The sequence below is a fragment of the Pollicipes pollicipes genome, unplaced genomic scaffold, assembly GCF_011947565.3.
Source record: "Pollicipes pollicipes isolate AB1234 unplaced genomic scaffold, Ppol_2.1 Scaffold_2555;HRSCAF=2994_pilon_pilon_pilon, whole genome shotgun sequence".
In the NCBI taxonomy this organism is placed as follows: domain Eukaryota; kingdom Metazoa; phylum Arthropoda; class Thecostraca; order Pollicipedomorpha; family Pollicipedidae; genus Pollicipes; species Pollicipes pollicipes.
In genome coordinates, this window is record NW_023596136.1 from 13942696 (window position 1) to 13960032 (window position 17337).

Below are 17337 nucleotides of genomic sequence, written 5' to 3' on the forward strand. Positions count from 1 at the left end.
CGCGTGCAGGACGAGGTGACGGGCCCAATGGGAGGAGAGCCGGCGCCGCCAGCTGCCGGCCGCCCCGGCCGGCCTGGCGGCCAGCGATCTGTCGCCGGACTCGGCCGGCAGCAGCGACAACATCGCCTCCGCCGTCACACGGTGGGTACCCGGGACAGGGGACGGCAGACCCCGGCACACGGTGGGGTGCCGGGACAGAGTCGGACGGCAGACCCCGGCACACGGGGGTTACCGGGACAGAGTGGGACGGCGACGACCCCGGCACACGGGGGTTACCGGGACAGAGTGGGACGGCAGACCCCGGCACACGGCGGGTACCGGGACAGAGTGGGACGGCAGACCCCGGCACACGGTGGGTACCGGGACAGAGTGGGACGTTAGACCAGACCCCGGCACACGGCGGGTACCGGGACAGAGTGGGACGGCAGACCCCGGCACACGGTGGGTACCGGGACAGAGTGGGACGGCAGACCCCGGCACACGGTGGGTACCGGGACAGAGTGGGACGTTAGACCCGACCCCGGCACACGGTGGGGTACCGGGACAGAGTGGGACGGCAGACCCCGCCGTCACACGCGGGGTACCGGGACAGAGTCGGACGGCAGACCCCGTCACACGGCGGGGTACCGGGACAGAGTCCGAGGGCAAAGGCGTGCCGGCAGTCTTTGCCACCATGTGTTGGGTATCAGGTCCCGGCTCTCCGCAGCCTCGGAAAGTTGTTTCGTGCCTTGCATGGGCAGTGCACAAAGCAGCGTCGAGGTCGTCTGATAGATGGTGAGTTTGATGTACGACTGATGGTCATTGGTCAAGTCATGGTCATTGGGTTCGGCATGATTCACCCGTGGGTGCCTGTTCCCGATCTGCCCACCGCACTAGCCACCAGCCATGAATCTGTGGCGACTGACGGAGACCCCGCCGCAGTCTTCGGTGACCAATGCTTCATTTTAGACAGGCAAGAGATATGTAGTTAAAAGCCACGCTTGCCTTTCAGTAATAACAACGCACACGGGAAGTTGATCAAAATGCGCCAACATCCACGACTAAGTGATCTAGAAAATTGCTGTATCACTTTGCCCTGGTCTCCGTCCTTTTGATCTGGGTTAGTTCAGTGATCTCCCTGTCTGGTGAGGGGCAAGTTCGAAGGTCCTGACAGGCTCTCGAGGAAGTGTCGACTCCCCAGCAGCCTACATCCGTCTGGTCAAAGACGTCCGTTGTCGACAGGCCAGCTGAGAGAGTGGCGTGTATCGTCCGCATGGAGCTGCGTGGCGGAGCGCGGGCGGTATGGGAGGGTGGAAAAGCGAAACGTCAGCTGTTTGACTAGCTGTTTAACAGATCGTTGACTAGTCCTACGGTTATGTTGGCTGCTCACTATATGATGTACGGCTTTATTTCAGTGGGGGTGGGACTCCACAACCAAAGCAAGAAAATAGGATGGTTCGCGCTTCTATACATGGGACATCACATGATTGTACTGCAACTGGCTATGAATGCGTAATAAACCACCATTGTCCTGGAACTTCGAAGTGGAACACCCCCAACAATTTTGTTTCGTTTTGTCGTGTTTTCGGTATATATGTGTGCGTGTGCCACTGAATTGGTAGCTGGCTGTGGCGGCCATCGCCATTTGCACCCGCAGACCCCCGCCGATACGCTAGCTTAGATCTCAGATCCCGTCCGACGTGGGAGCCGGAGACTCAGTATTCTGGCGTGACCCGAGGTCGCCGGCCGTCACCTCGGCCTGCCGTGACCCCGGCGCGCCGTCTCGACAGCGTGACGAACGGCCACGGGACGGCCGAGGCGCCGGCGCGCAGCCCCTCGCCCGAGCGGCCGGCGCCGCTGGACGAGGGCGGCGAGCGGCCGCCGGCGGTCAGCGGCGAGCCGGACGACCCGCGGCCGCGGCCCGTCTCCGACGCCTCGTCCGTGTTCGACGGCGTCGAGGAGCCGGTGCGGCGCCGCGGCAAGCTCCCGCTCTCGGTAGGCGCACGCCGCTGGGCTCGGGTCGGGCCGGCGGCTCGTCAGGCCAGGGGCGTGTGAAGCGGTGATGCGCCAGCTGGGGCACAGGCGCGTGTGGCTCTCAAACTGCAGGGGACTCGCACATGTGACAGTGCGCCCGTGCGGCACAACTTGAGCCATCTCTCGCCATTTGATAACTGCACACGACTTGCGCGATGAGTAGCACTCCCTGACTCGCGGGTGTTTTTATCCCTCAAGTTTTAAGTTTGCTAGTGTCATTGATGAATCCGGCCAGTTCGTTGCATGTTCTTCGACATGGTCATGTTACGCACCTGAGAACAGGTTGCATCAGTTCGTCCAATGCTCATGCCATTTACTTGTTTACTAGTTCTTTGCGTTTCAAAGACCCTAAAATGGTCTCATTAATATAAGCACAATCGTTTTGGATTATCTCAAGAACTGGAATTAATTGAGATGTATGGTATGTATATTGGCTGTTTAGCGTGGCCGGGTTTGATCGAGGACAGGTTTGTGAGCGGCGTTTCAATCCATGCGATGGATCCCGCTGTCCGCGATCAATTCTGGATGTATCAAAAGACTTGGAGCGATGCATATATTTGTTCAAGTCGCGTCCCGTGGTAGCCGGTCCATCATGTGCCTGCGCTCCAGCCCCGACTGGGGAGCAGCCGCGCCGGCCGCTGCTGACCCGCCGGCCGGTGTGACCTGACCTGCCGGTGTGACGGTGTGACCTGCTAACCCGCCCTGTCGGTGTGACCTGTTGACCGTCCGGCCAGTGTGACGTGTCGACCCGCTGGTGTGACCTGCTGACCCGCCGGCCGGTGTGTCCTCAGCCGCAGCAGCGGCCTCTGACCCGGTACATGCCCATCGCGGACGAGCAGTTTGATCTCAGGCAGCATGTCGAGTCGGCAGGTGAATGAACGCTGCCCCAGACGGGGCCGTCCCGGCGCGGGATGGCGCCGCGGCGCCGTGTACATGACGGCACATCGTCTGGGCGCACGCGGGGGCGTTCGGTGAAGGCCGCTCGGCTGTAGCCTGAGAGAGAGAGGGGGAAGGAGGGGGAGGAAGGGAGGGGAAGAGGGGCAACAAGGGAGAACGGGGAGGGAGCGGAGAGAGAGGAGGGATGGAGAGGAGCAGAGAGAGAGAGAGAGAGAGAGGAGCAATCGAGAGAGAGAGAGAGGAAGAGAGAGAGAGAGAGAGAGAGAGAGGAGGATAGCGAGAGAGAGAGAGCGAGAGAGAGAGAGAGAGAGAAGATAGAGAGAGAGAAGCATGAGACGATAGAGTAGAGGCGAGAGAGAGAGAGAGAGATAGAAGAGAGAGCGAGAGAAGAGAGAGAGAGAGAGAGAGAGAGTGTGGCTCCTTTCCCTCCGCAGGATGTCTGTCGTTGTCCCGGTTGCCACCAGGATGTGTTCACACTGATGCTCGTGGTGGTTTCATGCGTTGCGAGCTAACCCAGTAGAAGTTGCCTTGCCTAGAAGCGGTGTTGCGCGCCCACCGCAGTGACGGCGCCTGTCCCGCCGGCGCGGCCCGTCAGGCGCCGGGTTTCGCTGTACCGGAGGCGGGCCGTGGGTGCACTGCCGGCCAGCGACTGCCAGTGACGGCAGCGATCTGAACGTGCTCATGGACTGGCACGGCACGTCGCTACGTTAGTGGATAGTGGCATTGTTCATCGTGAGCGGTCGGTCCGCATGGCGATTATAGGGCGTCGCCACGTCCCCTGCAGCGGAGGACAGCCGTGGTTGTGATGCCACCACGAGGTCGAGCCTGATGCTGACCGTGCCCTGTGGTGCTCCAGGTCACCAGCTGGAGATGTGCCCGCTGGTGGTGGTGAGCAGACACGTGTGCCGCGGGTACCTGCACAAGCTGAGCTCCCGCTTCCGGTCCTGGCAAAAGCGCTGGTTCGTCTTCGACCGCAGCAAAAACCGGCGCACGTTCATGTACTACGCTGACAAGTCGGAGAGCAAGGTCAAGGGCGGAGTGTATTTCCAGGTAATTCGCCGGGCAGGTTGGCCCGCATTTACTCCCGATCGGAAGTGACGGGAGGCAAGAGCTGTGCATACAGGCTGCGTTGTGTTCTATGCCCGATGAGGCAGGTAACAGGATAGTTTGCGTCTGTCATGTTGTTGCAACAGGGCTATCAACATTTTGCATCGGGAAAATCCACGTGATGATGGCGATTTCAGCCCGCGGCGTCATTGTTTACGTCGATCGTGCTGCAGCTCGTCCAGGACCGTGTGACAGTGTCCCTAAAAACGCCCGAGAATCATTGTGAAGACGCTTATCTGTGACGGTTGTCATTGAGGAGCTGGTTGCTGCTTGTTGCCTTAGCGCCATGTAATCATAAGTAAGCAAGCGCCGCGTCATCATACGCTGCCGTGTCTTCACGCGCTCTCTTGACGGTGTGTAAACTGCACACGCTGACGTTGGCGGGGTCAGGGCTGAACTGGACGGGGCTTGGTTAGTCCACGCCGGGGAGCAAGGCGTTTGTTTTATGTTCTGTTCTGCGTGCACTAGTTCGAAATGGTTCCGAATCCGTCCCCGTGTCGTCTGACTCTCCTGCCGTCCCCGTGTCGTCTGACTCTCCTGCCGTCCCCGTGTCGTTTGACTCCTGCCGTCCCCGTGTCGTCTGACTCTCCTGCCGTCCCCGTGCCGTTTGCCGTCCCCGTGTCGTGTGACTCTCCTGCCGTCCCCGTGTCGTCTGACTCCTGCCGTCCCCGTGTCGTCTGACTCTCGTGCCGTCCCCGTGTCGTCTGACGGACCTGCCGTCCCCGTGTCGTCTGACTCTCCTGCCGTCCCCGTGCCGTTTGCCGTCCCCGTGTCGTGTGACTCTCCTGCCGTCCCCGTGTCGTCTGACTCCTGCCGTCCCCGTGTCGTCTGACTCTCGTGCCGTCCCCGTGTTGTCTGACGGACCTGCCGTCCCCGTGTCGTCTGACTCTCCTGCCGTCCCCGTGCCGTTTGCCGTCCCCGTGTCGTGTGACTCTCCTGCCGTCCCCGTGTCGTCTGACTCTCCTGCCGTCCCCGTACCGTCTGATTCCCCTGTCATCCCTGTTTCGTCTGACGGGTCCCTCTGTCCGCGCGGCCAGGCCATCGAGGAGGTGTACGTGGACCACCTGAAGGCGAGCCGCGGCAGCGCGCCCAACACCACCTTCTGCGTCAAGACCATGAGCCGCACCTTCTTCCTGATGGCGCCCAGTCCGGAGGCGATGCGTATCTGGGTGGACGTCATCATGACTGGCGCCGAGGGTCACAGCGCCTTCGGCCTCGGCTGAGGTCAACGGACCAGGCGCCGGGTGTGGCGTCGGTCTGCTTCTACAGCGGGCGCCGAGTGCGGCCCAGTGCGGGGGTGTGGCTCGGGACCGCTGTGTCGCCGGGCGTCGGCACGACGCGCCTCCGTGAATTGTACGTACGTGCCTTTGTGTACAGTGTCTGTCGTCAGCTGCCAAGTGGTGTTGTGCCTTCTGGAGAGAGGCGCACGTGGACCATGTTTTGGGTCCTGCGCGCGCGTCCCCTTGGTGAGGCCAAATGACACCGGCGATGTCATTCTTGCCTTTGTAACTCAGGCGTGGCCGATATTTCTATGCTGCTAGTCTTCCGCAGCCCCATATGTCTGCCTTTACTCACATATTTTTGCATCCAAAGATGTTTTAAATATAACTAATACCGCTGTGTTGGTAATGATTTTGGAGAAGGCTACATGGCCTCCAGCTGTGTATTATGCACTTAAAAAGGGCAAAATCTGTGGGAGCTCGCAGGCCTGTATGCACGGGCGGGGATTCCAGTCCAACGTTACACGCGTTTCGTCTTCATCGTGCCGGTTGCCCCCCCCCCCCGCTCTAAAAAAACACGTATCTTCTCGGAATAGTGGTCCGTATGGGAAAGGGGAACCACATCCACGTTCACCTCGTAAGGGTGATTTCAGTGTTTGTTTTTTTTTTGTATAAAACAATTCCAAGATAATAGAGTGCTGATCATTTGCGGGGGACCGTGCTGCCGAGCGACGAACACAGTGGGTAAGAAAATAAAAAAAAGATTTTATGCTTGGAAATAAAACCAGTTGCCAAGACTGGAAGAAATTTGAACAGCAGCTCGAAGCGCGAAGGGCAAGAAAGGTAGTATCTCGCCGCATTCAGGAGTTTGTCGCGGAGAGCAGCCTTGAAAACTTCGCAGGCAAATGCAGCCCATCAAAAGCACGTCGAAGTACCACGGCCGATATTGCAAGAGCACGGGCGGTCTGCTGCGGAGCACGCCCGCTCTCCGTCGACTCGGGCGGGAGTCGGGCTGCAACAAGACCGCTGCGTTCGGGTGGCAAAATAAGACCTGAAGCTGGCACACAAAGTGAGCGACATTGGAAATTGTCACCAGCAGATCATAACGCGCACATGCGCGGCTGGCTCCTATGCCATGTCACTGAGACTTAACGACCCACTCATCTGCTGAAGCTATATGGCTTGGCCTGCCTCTTACCAAGGTAGGTAGGGCGGGCACCACGGGGAATCGAACCCCGTACCTCTGGTTTCTCAGACGCGGATTGGTTAACGCAGGTGCGTCAACCACTCCTCTATTGGCACCCTGGCTTCTACGGCAGCGAGAATCTAAACCATAATTCGTCAACCAGATTCGGTTTTAGGGGTTTTAGGTCGTACCCAAGATCTTGAAATCAAGCATCGGTTTAGCTTTATTGTAACAGCTCAAAATCGTGTTTGGTCTCCGATAAGGCTCGCCGAGCAGCATTGCACAGCGGAGAGCGCGCCGCCTGGTGCGTCATCAACACTCGAGGGCGAGGCGTTATTCGTCCCTCTGGCTTCAGCACAGCCAATGGTGTGCATCGACTGGAAGTCAGGCGATGTGAAGCGGTTCGAAACAAGCGTTGTGTGGCTTGGAATCGGACCCGGCAAAAGCGACAGGACTGGTTGCGAAAGCCGTGAAACCAGAGACTCGCCACGCCGTCACGTCAGCAGAGAGTGATCAGGCAGTTCGGTGGCTGGAGCGAGACGGGGGTCACGTGTGACGCGTGGCGCACCACCTGAGCTAAGGGCAGGCTTAAAGCGCAGCAGAGATTCAAATTAGCATCGATTGCTCTTTGCATCGATGGAAATTGGCGCATTGGATGAAAGTGGCTGACCAGCTGCCCAGCGTGTCATTCGCGTTCGCAATGTGCATGGATATTTGAAATATTAACGATTCAAAGCTGTCTGTTTTTCCTGGGATACCCTGTATTTGACAGCAAACTGACATATGTCTGTTATTAGAGACTGACCAGTTTAGCGTGTCATGGTCCGAACATTTGACTCAAGTTGAAAGCAGTTGTCATATGGAGCCGAACGCAAGGCTCCGCTTATTCTGCACAGCGCGCTTCTGTGGGTAGGGCTGCCGGGGTTTCGTGTCTGTGCGCGCTCCAGCGAAAGGCTACCTACAGCGTACCGACAGTTGGCCTCGGCGCGACGGACGGCGCTCTTGGTCAACAGGACACTCAAAACCAGCCATATCATACGTCTTCGAGTCGAGACGGACGAGCCAGTTTTAACGACCTCCCCTCCCCCCACCCGCACAGCGCAAAACACTCGCCGATACATCCCCAAAGTGCAGTTAAGCGCTCACTGCCTTTCGTGGCATCTTTCTCATCACTCACTGCTCAGAAGTTTGAAGGAATCACGCAGCGGAAAGCCTGGCGCTGTGACAGGCCCACCTAGATCTCCGCTGCATTTCCGGGGACCTGTCCGTAACTTGTGCGCCGCGTTCTAGCCAAAATCGCCCACGAATCTGCGCACGCGAATGGTTTGGGGTACGGACCAGGATGACTGAACCTTTACATGGGACCTTTGTACGCTTCATCTCTTATTTTCGTCTTGGAACACGGCCAGCACCATCACCTGGCCTTCACAATGATTGAACCTACTGCTCGTTCACAATGATGTCCATCCCCACATTGTGGTCGTCCGTATCTGGCATGTTCATTGGTGATGACGGGGCGAAATCGTACCTAACACACTGGTGAGCCGGACATTGAGTATTCAAAGAATCACTGTATTTGATACGCCCTGAACACATTTGGAACCAGTGTACACCAGGGAGGAAAAGGATGACGTCGGAGGCAGGGATAGCCCGGACAGTTCATCGATGTCATTGACCTGTGATATCACGCTGCCAACGGCACCCCACGCCATAAGAGCTATAAGGGCCCTGTCTAGGGGATGGTCACAAATTTGAGATCTAGTTTTAGCGCACTCGTTCTCCGAAATCGTTAGAGTGAAAAACATCAATGCATGTGACACTGCGTGTTGTTTTTCGGAGACGGCTCAAAACAGCGGCCGTGCATACCAATGGTACTTCTGCTCCAGACCAGTATCAAACACACGTTGATGTATTCTGAGACATTCGCGTAGACTAGCCTAGGGCCCATCTCATTCAGTCAAGTCGAGACAAACGCTCAAACAGCTTCGCACGCTTCCCTAAGCGTGCTGTCATTCCGATTCGCATACGAAACAAACTAGTAGACTGTCACAACGATAAAAACGAGCGGTGCTTGGTTCACCTTAATCCTGAAAAGGTGGGACCAGACGTGTGAGCTCTTACTGAAGCTCCGTCACAATCCAAAGAATACCTCGAACTGTGTGCAGCACCAGCTGAGAGATTCGATCACATAGGAATGAAGCCCACACATCTCAAAAATGGTTCGGATAAAACTTTCAGAAATCAGATGCACATCGTCATGACCCCAGTGGCAACGAGCCGCACCGGAGGCGTGCAGTACCGCCACTCTAAGTCTGCTCCTCCGCCCAGGCAGCTCCGCCCCCTCCGCCACCACGGCACGAGACCAGGTCCGCCGGGCCTGATCACACCCGGTCCACAGGTTGGCCCTCGGTCGGCCGGTGCCGGGCTGTCGCCGCAGCCGGGCCCGCCGTCGGCTGCCGGGAGGAGGCGACAGCACCCGTCCGGTCCGGTCCGGAGCAGGTGGCCCGGTCCAGAGGCGCTGACCATCAGTAGTAGCGCGGCGGCGCCTGTCGGCTCGTCGGCACCTGGCAAACAGACGGAGCGGCGGGCGTGAGTCGCGCGCGCCGCTCTGGGGTAGCACATAGGGGAACACACATCACCATGCCAGGGTACCGGTGGCGCACTGGCTTCACTGGGCGCCTGGGCAACCAGGGTTACGAGGGCTCGACTTCCGGGTTGTTCGCCCGTCCCGCCGGGCTGAGGTGGGCGGCGTCATATGGCCTCAGCTGCTGAGTGCGGCGTACAGCCCCAATGACAACGGGCACGCCACCGTCTCGCAGAAAGGACAGCGTGAACATTGCGAAGAGGTCAAAATGCCAGAGCAAACGAAGATTCCCAAGCGGCAGACGATCGGAACCGACGGCAGCCGTTGTGCGCAATAAAGATCTGGCGCACTGCCCCCCCCCCCCCCCCCCCCCCCCCCCTGTTAGAAGGGCTGGGCCTGGTGGCACGTACCGCCGGCGAGCTGCCGCTGGCTGGCGGGTAGGCGCCGGGCCCCACCGTCCGCACCGGGTACCCGGACGTGATGCCGCCGGACTTGCCACTCTGAAAGCAGACCATCCCCCGCCGGATTAGGGCCGGCCGAGCGTGTCACCGGGCGCCGCCTGACCAATCACCGTGTTACCCAACTGTTGCCTGCGACTGCTCTCGGGATCAAACAGGATACAGCAGCCCATCAGAGAGCAAAGACAAGATATAATCACAAGACAGCATCATTAGGAAGCAATAGCGCACGCCAAAACATCGCTGGCAACGTAAGAGAGCGTTGTTCGGGGAGAAATGTCCGACATCGTTCGCGACGGGACGCTGCAGCTGCACAAGTGATGCCATTTGTCGCTGCGGCTGGGCCGTCGCGCCCTGGGCGCCGGCGGGCGCGCGGCACCAGACTGACCTGAGGCTGCTGCACGGGCAGGATGGGTGTGGAGCGAATGCCCATGTGCGATGGCTGCCGGTGCGACGCGCCGTAGTAGTCGCCCTTCTCGCGCGGCGGCGCGTCCATCACGCTGTGGGAGGCCATGCCGTAGCCTGCGAACGAGCCGGCGTCAGGCGGGCGGCGTCGAGGCCGGCGGTGCGAGCCGCCGCGGTCGGTCTGCACCGCGCCGGGCTGCAGGCTTCATCAACGCCGACGCAACGCCAGACACCACGTCAACGCCGCTCGCCTCAGCACGGGCTGGTCCACCAGCAAGACGAAGCGGACGCGATGGAAAACAAGACGTCGATGATGGTATGGAAGACGTGGAGCGTACGGAAGGGAGGCAGCGAAACGAGCACGGGAGACAGAGAGCACGTGACCGAATGTCGGTGCGCTGACCTCTCGAAGGCGCCATGTAGACCGGGTGATGGCTCTCCTCCCTGGCCACGGAAGCCACCGACACGTGGGGGTGGCCGGCCGACAGCGGGCCGTAGCTCACTGGTGAACATAGGGGTACGGTCAGGGACGGGGCCGACACGTGAGGGTAGCCGGCCGACACCGGGCCGTAGCTCACTGGTGAACATAGGGGTACGGTCAGGGACGGGGCCGACACGTGAGGGTAGCCGGCCGACACCGGGCCGTAGCCTACTGGTGAACATAGGGGTACGGTCAGGGACGGGGCCGACACGTGAGGGTAGCCAGCCGACACCGGGCCGTAGCTCACTGGTGGCAGAGGAGTACGGTCAGGGACGGGGCCGACACGTGAGGGTAGCCGGCCGACACCGGGCCGTAGCTCACTGGTGAACATAGGGGTACGGTCAGGGACGGGGCCGACACGTGAGGGTAGCCGGCCGACACCGGGCCGTAGCTCACTGGTGAACAGAAGAGTCACGGTCAGGGACTGAGCCGACAAGGGGGAGGGGGCGACAGCGTGCCGTAGCTCACTGGTGAACATAGAGGTAAGGTCAGAAATACCGGGTGCCGTCACGCGCACTAACGTTCGTACGTAGCGCATCCACACACAAATCAGCGACTGCTGGAGATAAGACACGGCAGACAGACCGGTTGGCTGTGCGGCACGATACACAGACTCCGTTGACAAGACTTTCTGCTTGAAGGCTGATTAACGACTTCTCAGCTTCCAGCCGGCGGCCGCTAACCGTGCTGGCCGCAACCGCCTTCAGAACCCCCCCCCCCCCCCCCACCCCCCCAGGCGCGATCACGAGGCGGCGCCCGCCGGCGAGCGGAGACCGCTCCGGCACTCACTGGAGGGCAGCGGCTGGCCCTTGTACAGGTACTCGTGGCGGTACGCCTGCTGTTGCTGGTGAGACGGCGGCGGCGTCGGACTCCGCGGCCGCTTCATGCCCTGAGGTTACCACACACGCCATCAGTCGCACGTCCACATCCGCCGCCACGCCGTCCGCGCGCCGCCGACTGCTGGCCAAGCGCGCAGGCGGTCGTACCGTCTGCAGCGGCCGGAGTACAGGCAGCCATTGGCGCCGCACGGCCGGCAGCCCAGGTACGATCCCGTGTAGGAGGACACGACTCACAAACTTTTGATTTTCACACCAGCTGTTGGTGCGAGCGTTAGGCCGGCTGAGAAAACCGCACACGTCATTTTTACCGTGATCAAGCAATAACTCGGCTTAGATCGATCTTGACCTCACCGGGCGTGTGGCGGCCATTTTGACATGATCCCGCGTCAACCGCACAGCGAGGTCTGATTAATGAAGCATGGTGTCGGCCCAACCATATGACATGTTTTCGAACGCATGAATGCCGGTCGGCGGCTATCAAGCAAAACGCGCCCTGGTACGCTTTCGCAAGAATATTATGCTATAAGAATATCACGTCAAGTTACGTGTCCGCGTGGCATAATTGCAGCACCACAAATGTCTTCCATATATGTCTTCTGGAGCACTCCGTTATTTCGCACACAGTACGACAGAAATGGTCGAAGTTACACCCCTAACCATTCTTTGAGCGGATTAAAACTTTGCGTTTACGCGCTTCTTCTTCAGCTTTATAATCGCGCTCAGGGCCGTTGAAAATCTACAGATAAAATTTGACCTATAATGTGTGGCACCCTAACCGCGTGCATACGGCAATCGCTTGGCTCCCCGACGATTACAGCCTTGCATTACCATGACGCCCAGCTTGTGGCCCGAGCATCTGCGTCACTGAGCGCCCAAAACGCAGCTCAAACACCTAGCCCCGCCTGCAAACGAGCGTCTGGACCCAGCCCAGACGGCGGCGGCGCCAGGCCGGCGCCGGGCGCGGAGGACGGTAGCGCACCATCTGCAGCAGCGACGGGTGGTGGGCCGGGTGCTTGTTGAGCGTCAGCCGGCCGGAGCCGTGCTGAGAGATGGGAGGCTGCAGCATCACCGGCTGCATGGCCGGCGGCGGGCCGTGCTGCGTCTGCTGCGCGTCCTTCATCAGCTGCTGCCGACGCCGCGTCTCGTCCTCGGTCAGCACCTTCTTCAGCTTCATGAACATCTCGTGCTTCTCCGTCTTCAGCTCCTTCAGCCGGGTCTCCAGCTGATGGTCAGAGCCGGCGGTGTCGGGAAGGATCTCGTCCGCACAGCCACAACTCAGACTCCGGCCGAGCAGTGTGGGTGGTATCGAGCCACCTTTACAAAACGCACCAAATAAAGTTTGCTTCAGCGCTAGTACACATCGAAAGGTTTAAGAGAACGTTGACAGCCACACACCGCAAATCGAGCACTAGATATAGCTTTCAAAACAATAACTGTGAACAGATACTTGCACCAAATCCGCACCACTGTATACTGCAATACCACATTGGACCATGGCATACTGCAATGATCTAATGAGCTCTACTGTAAAATAAATATACTTTTAGTCATGCTCGCAGGCTTCCACAACGAGAAGGCACTCAGAAGTGCAAGTATCTAGTACTGTTCCTCTATAGCACAGGCAAAAGCAGCAGTTTCTTAGATCACTCTGCAAGCCCCTGCCTGCCGGTCCCCAGCTGGTCGGCGGCCCGCGACCCCCTGCCTGCCGGTCCCCAGCGGCCCGGTCGGCGGCTGGGCAGGTCCGGCCCGCGACCCCCTGCCTGCCAGTTCCCAGCGGCCCGGTCGGCAGCTGGGCAGGTACAGTCCGCGAGCCTCTGCCTGCCAGTCCCCAGCGGCCCGGTCGGCGGCTGGACAGGTCCGGCCGCGACCCCCTGCCTGCCAGTCCCCAGCGGCCCGGTCGGCGGCTGGACAGGTCCGGCCGCGACCCCCTGCCTGCCAGTCCCCAGCGGCCCGGTCGGCAACTGGGCAGGTACGGCCCATACCTGAGCACTCTCGGCTATCGTGTCCTGCAGCGTGGAGGTGTGCTGCTTCTTGAGCTGCTCGCGCTTCAGCCTCTGCCTCGCCTCCTCGGCGTCCGCCTCCATTTCTGACGACCACCGTGCACGTGATGTCATTGGCGACAGGGGGGAGAGGGAGAGGAGCGCAGCGGACCAAACTATCAGGCGTTTTGTCGCTAGATCGGGTGCCAGCGTTCGACTGGTGACAGTGAACTGGTAACTTGTATGCAAAGAAGGCACATCAAGAGATCTCCAAATATACATGTACATGTGTTCTCCACACATATTCACACACGTGCCTGGCATTATTGCAGGCTGTTGACATGACACGAACATGGATGCTCGGAACCGAACACAGAATAACGCATCATCGTCGCTGAGGCTTTACGATGCGCTCAGCTGCCGAGACTATGTGGCGTCGCCTGCCTCTCACACTGGGAGTAAGGGCGGACACCATGGGGAATCGAACCCCGTGCCTCTGGTTTCCCAGACGCGCAGTGGTTAACACAGACGCGTTTAGCACTACCCTATCGGCATCTCTAACAGAACAAAGAAAGCAGAATCGCGAACAAGACAAAACCCAGTCAGGGTGAAAACACGTGGTGATTAGGCCGCAGCGTGGTGCAGAAGAGCTTCACTGACGTTGATGTACTGCCTAAGCTGCAGCTGCGGTGTTTCGTGGCCGCAAGTGGAATGCAGCCTGCCATGTGCTTGGACTGCAGCGCTGCATACTCCGGCGACCCACTTTCGTTTGGACGCATGGCATCGTTCTCGAGATGACCCGTCTTTGGGTGAGCGTATGCCGCACGTGCTCTGTCATTTGTCAGATGGCTGTGACTGCAGCTTCCAGCTGTTTTCTTGTGATGACTTGGGTAACAGGTGGCAAACAATGCCTCAGAATGGAATGGATCCCGCAAAATCGAATACTCACATAAAATACTGCCTCGGGCAAGGGAAGGTCCGCAGATGCAGGTATGTGAGCTTTGGTCCCAATGTCCAAAGGACAAATTTGCAGGCCACATGTGCATGACTTACCATCTCGTTTTCGTTTCCTGTCGCGCATAATGTGAGCCTTCAGCGCCTCCCAGGTGGCACGACACATTTTACCACGTTCAACGCGCATCTTGAGTCAACCTGTCAGTGGGCAAAGAACCATGAATATCCTCACATGAGTGAGCTTGTTGCCATGGGCATCATCCAAGCCAGTGGCAGAGCAACCACTGGCATATACACTGTCATTTACCCTATATGAAACAGTGGCAACAGGTCTCCACAGGAACAAGAGAGAAGGACCATCTTGACTGTTTTCCAAACTAATGCTGTGGAAAACAACTGTATTTTTCTGGAGATGACATTACTCACTGCCCCATTTTCCATCACCAATGGACAGTGAGGCTAGAGAACCATTTTCACACCCATGATTTGTTCTTGAGCAGTTCAAAAGCTGTTCTGAGCATAACACCTGAACTTTTAGTGATTGGCACATTCAACAAACAATTCATTGATACCAACATCATCCTACAATTTTAATAAGACCCTGTCAATGTGACTATTGGTGTTTTGAATCCAGCTTCACACTTTTAGCTCAATCAGGGACATGGTGACTTAGCCATAGCCTTGGGCAGGGGCATGATCAGGGTTAAACAGCAATCTATTGGGACTGGATTGGTGCTCTCATCAGCTAAGGCATATGCAAATAGGTAATGAGCAATTTCCCAATTTTAGCTTTTACAATTAATATTCTGACCTAGTAGACCTGAGAGTGATAGTTAGCCCAGCATATATAGGGCAGATCCTATATTTCCCCTCCTAGAGCACATTCCTGCTTCACATTATGCCATGTTTCCATCAAATTTCTATAGCATACTGGACAACACCTTGTTCCCACAAATAACTGCTTCCTGATGGATCTGTAAGTCATGGCTGGCACAAAAACAAGGCACTTGAGGCAGCCCCAGAGCCTGATATTTGGGGCAGCACCACTATCTCAACTACATTGAGTGAAAACTGAATATTTGTGGTAGCCATGATTCGCCGCAGGTTGTGGATTTCCCTGTTGAAAACAACAATTCATGTTATTATTTTATGTACACAGGCCACAGAAAAGTATTTGGACATGTCATTAGCACTCCTTGTATCTATCTTTTACACCCATATTCTGGAATTTATAGTGAAAGGTATGAGTAAAATGGCTGGGAGGAAAGGCACATAGGTACTTCCTGTATGGCCTGTAAGTTTTATAACCAACAAGAAACAGTTCAAAGAGCAGAATGTGATGCAGCATGAACAGGGCTCATCTAGGCTAGGTTCCTGTCTTCTTGCCAAGCATATAACCAAAAAACTTGCATCAAGATTTAAGACAAAAGGAGCACAGCACACCCCGAGACTATTCTGATCTAATTTGAGTAGTGACCACTATGGTAATCCTACCAGTCTGCAGCCCAGTCTGAAAAAATGTATGCATTTTTCACCTGCAAAAGTCACCCTGACAATCACAGACTGTGCTGAATTTTCACCCTATTTTCTAGTTCCAAAATGCTTTTGAGCATTTGATTCTAAAATTACCCTAATCAACAGCACTATCTTCATCAACAAAACAGCACACAACTCATCTTAACTCCTTAAAACATGGGATTTGACTATGTCCTGGAACAAGTGGAAGATGTGCATTAAATCTGGAATGTTGGATTGATGGTACACATGCACCCAACCTGTTGCAGCAATGGGTAACCAGAATCACCAAAAAGGTTTGGTATAACATGAATGTCTGCTGTCTGATCTGTGCCTCAGGCACCACAGACAGTGTCTGAACCTTGGGTTTTCTTGGTGTTTTTAGCCCCAAGACATTTTGTTCTCCACACATATATACTGGAAAGAATGTTAAAAATTGTTCTCTGTGAACAACATCAGATGGAGGCAAGCTGTTCCTGCAACTTTGACAGCATTGCACACCACACTCACGACTGAACGAGGGATACTGCTTGCTGTTTCAGGTCAGTAAAAGCCAAGGCTGGTATCACATTACCCCAAAATATCCCTCTGGGTGAGAAAAATTGTACCTGGGCTGGAATGTAGCTGCACTTACTACAATGCCCAAGATGCTCCTATTTATGCTGTGGCTCATATGACTTTTCAATCATAAACTTAGCATTATGTGCTCCAGATAATGGTGCAACAGGTGCACAACATTTTAGGCACCTGCTTCTATCAGCCTTTATTGGGACTGACACCTTTACAATAGAATTATCAATATCAACAACTTTCTATCAGCTCAATAGCTTACAAAATACAGTAGGTGCAAGCATAGGACTTAGGGAGGAGGCACTTAGGAAGCTAGAAAGTTCAAGCACTGCAAGCAGCCAATTTCCAAGTCTTTGGCAATCACTGAGACCAGCTTGAGCATGTCGCTTACTGTCACCTGCTGCCAAAGAATGCTCTTAAGTGCCTGCCTTGAATGTATTGCACATTCACCTGAGTTATTTCGTTCTCACTACAAGCCGCGATTTCGATATTTTTGTTCTCTCCCCCAAGGGCCAAAACCAGATTTCAGATACTGCACCACGCATAATCCGATCAACCATATCGCAAATTTCGGCACCCTTTCTACTTCCACAACGTTGGCTTACCCACTTGCCCCAAAAACTTGACGCCTTATGTCTCTTTCCTACCATGTTTACCTAAAGTCAACGCCTCCGAATTAATGCCAGAAGTCATCGCCGCCAGCACCCAGACTCAAGCCAGTACGAACGCTGAAAACAAAACGAAGCCAACCTGAATATATGCCACAGGTTTTACGGGATGACGTTGGTCAGCTGATGTTTTCCAAATGGCCATTATAAGACGAACTAGCTTAAAGAAAGTTAGATTAGTTGAACAAAGCTACAAGTTTAAGATTGTCTGTATACAGATAAAAGATGGATGCCTGTATTCAATATTTAAATTTAGCCTTTAACACCTATGCCACTTGACATATGTTAGACGTTTTGTGTACAATCGTTTTTTTTTTCCAGTTGAATTGTTAAATGACGTTTTGAAAAACGAGTAGCTCACGGACTTAAGAGCATTTCAAAGTTGGAGTTGTCAGCATGAATGCATTCAGAAAAGTATTATGTCATCTTATAATATGATCAGCTGCCTTGAAATTGTTTTG

General features: G+C 56.2%; 2 protein-coding genes across 3 annotated transcripts; one reads left to right on the plus strand and one right to left on the minus strand.

Moving 5' to 3' along the window:
- Positions 1-11: 11 nt before the first annotated feature.
- On the plus strand, positions 12-5638 carry LOC119103557 (pleckstrin homology-like domain family B member 1). Its single transcript, XM_037227141.1, has 5 exons — positions 12-141; positions 1770-1974; positions 2805-2883; positions 3767-3960; positions 5055-5638. Exons 3-5 carry the CDS (start codon positions 2832-2834, stop codon positions 5238-5240), a joined length of 432 nt encoding a protein of 143 aa, XP_037083036.1. The 5' UTR covers positions 12-141; positions 1770-1974; positions 2805-2831; the 3' UTR covers positions 5241-5638.
- Positions 5639-8318: 2680 nt separating this feature from the next.
- LOC119105913 (G protein pathway suppressor 2) lies at positions 8319-16944 on the minus strand. Of its 2 annotated transcripts, none has more exons than XM_037229476.1 (9): positions 16865-16944; positions 14223-14321; positions 13173-13276; positions 12170-12412; positions 11141-11240; positions 10274-10372; positions 9854-9987; positions 9418-9507; positions 8319-8987 (listed from the first exon to the last, which is right to left on the minus strand). In XM_037229476.1, the coding sequence occupies exons 2-9, from the start codon at positions 14308-14310 to the stop codon at positions 8949-8951; spliced, it is 897 nt and encodes a 298-aa protein (XP_037085371.1). In that variant the 5' UTR covers positions 14311-14321; positions 16865-16944; the 3' UTR covers positions 8319-8948. The 2 variants fall into 2 exon arrangements, with proteins under 2 accessions (XP_037085371.1, XP_037085379.1); XM_037229484.1 differs by having other exon boundaries at positions 16814-16870.
- Between the last annotated feature and the right edge of the window lie 393 nt (positions 16945-17337).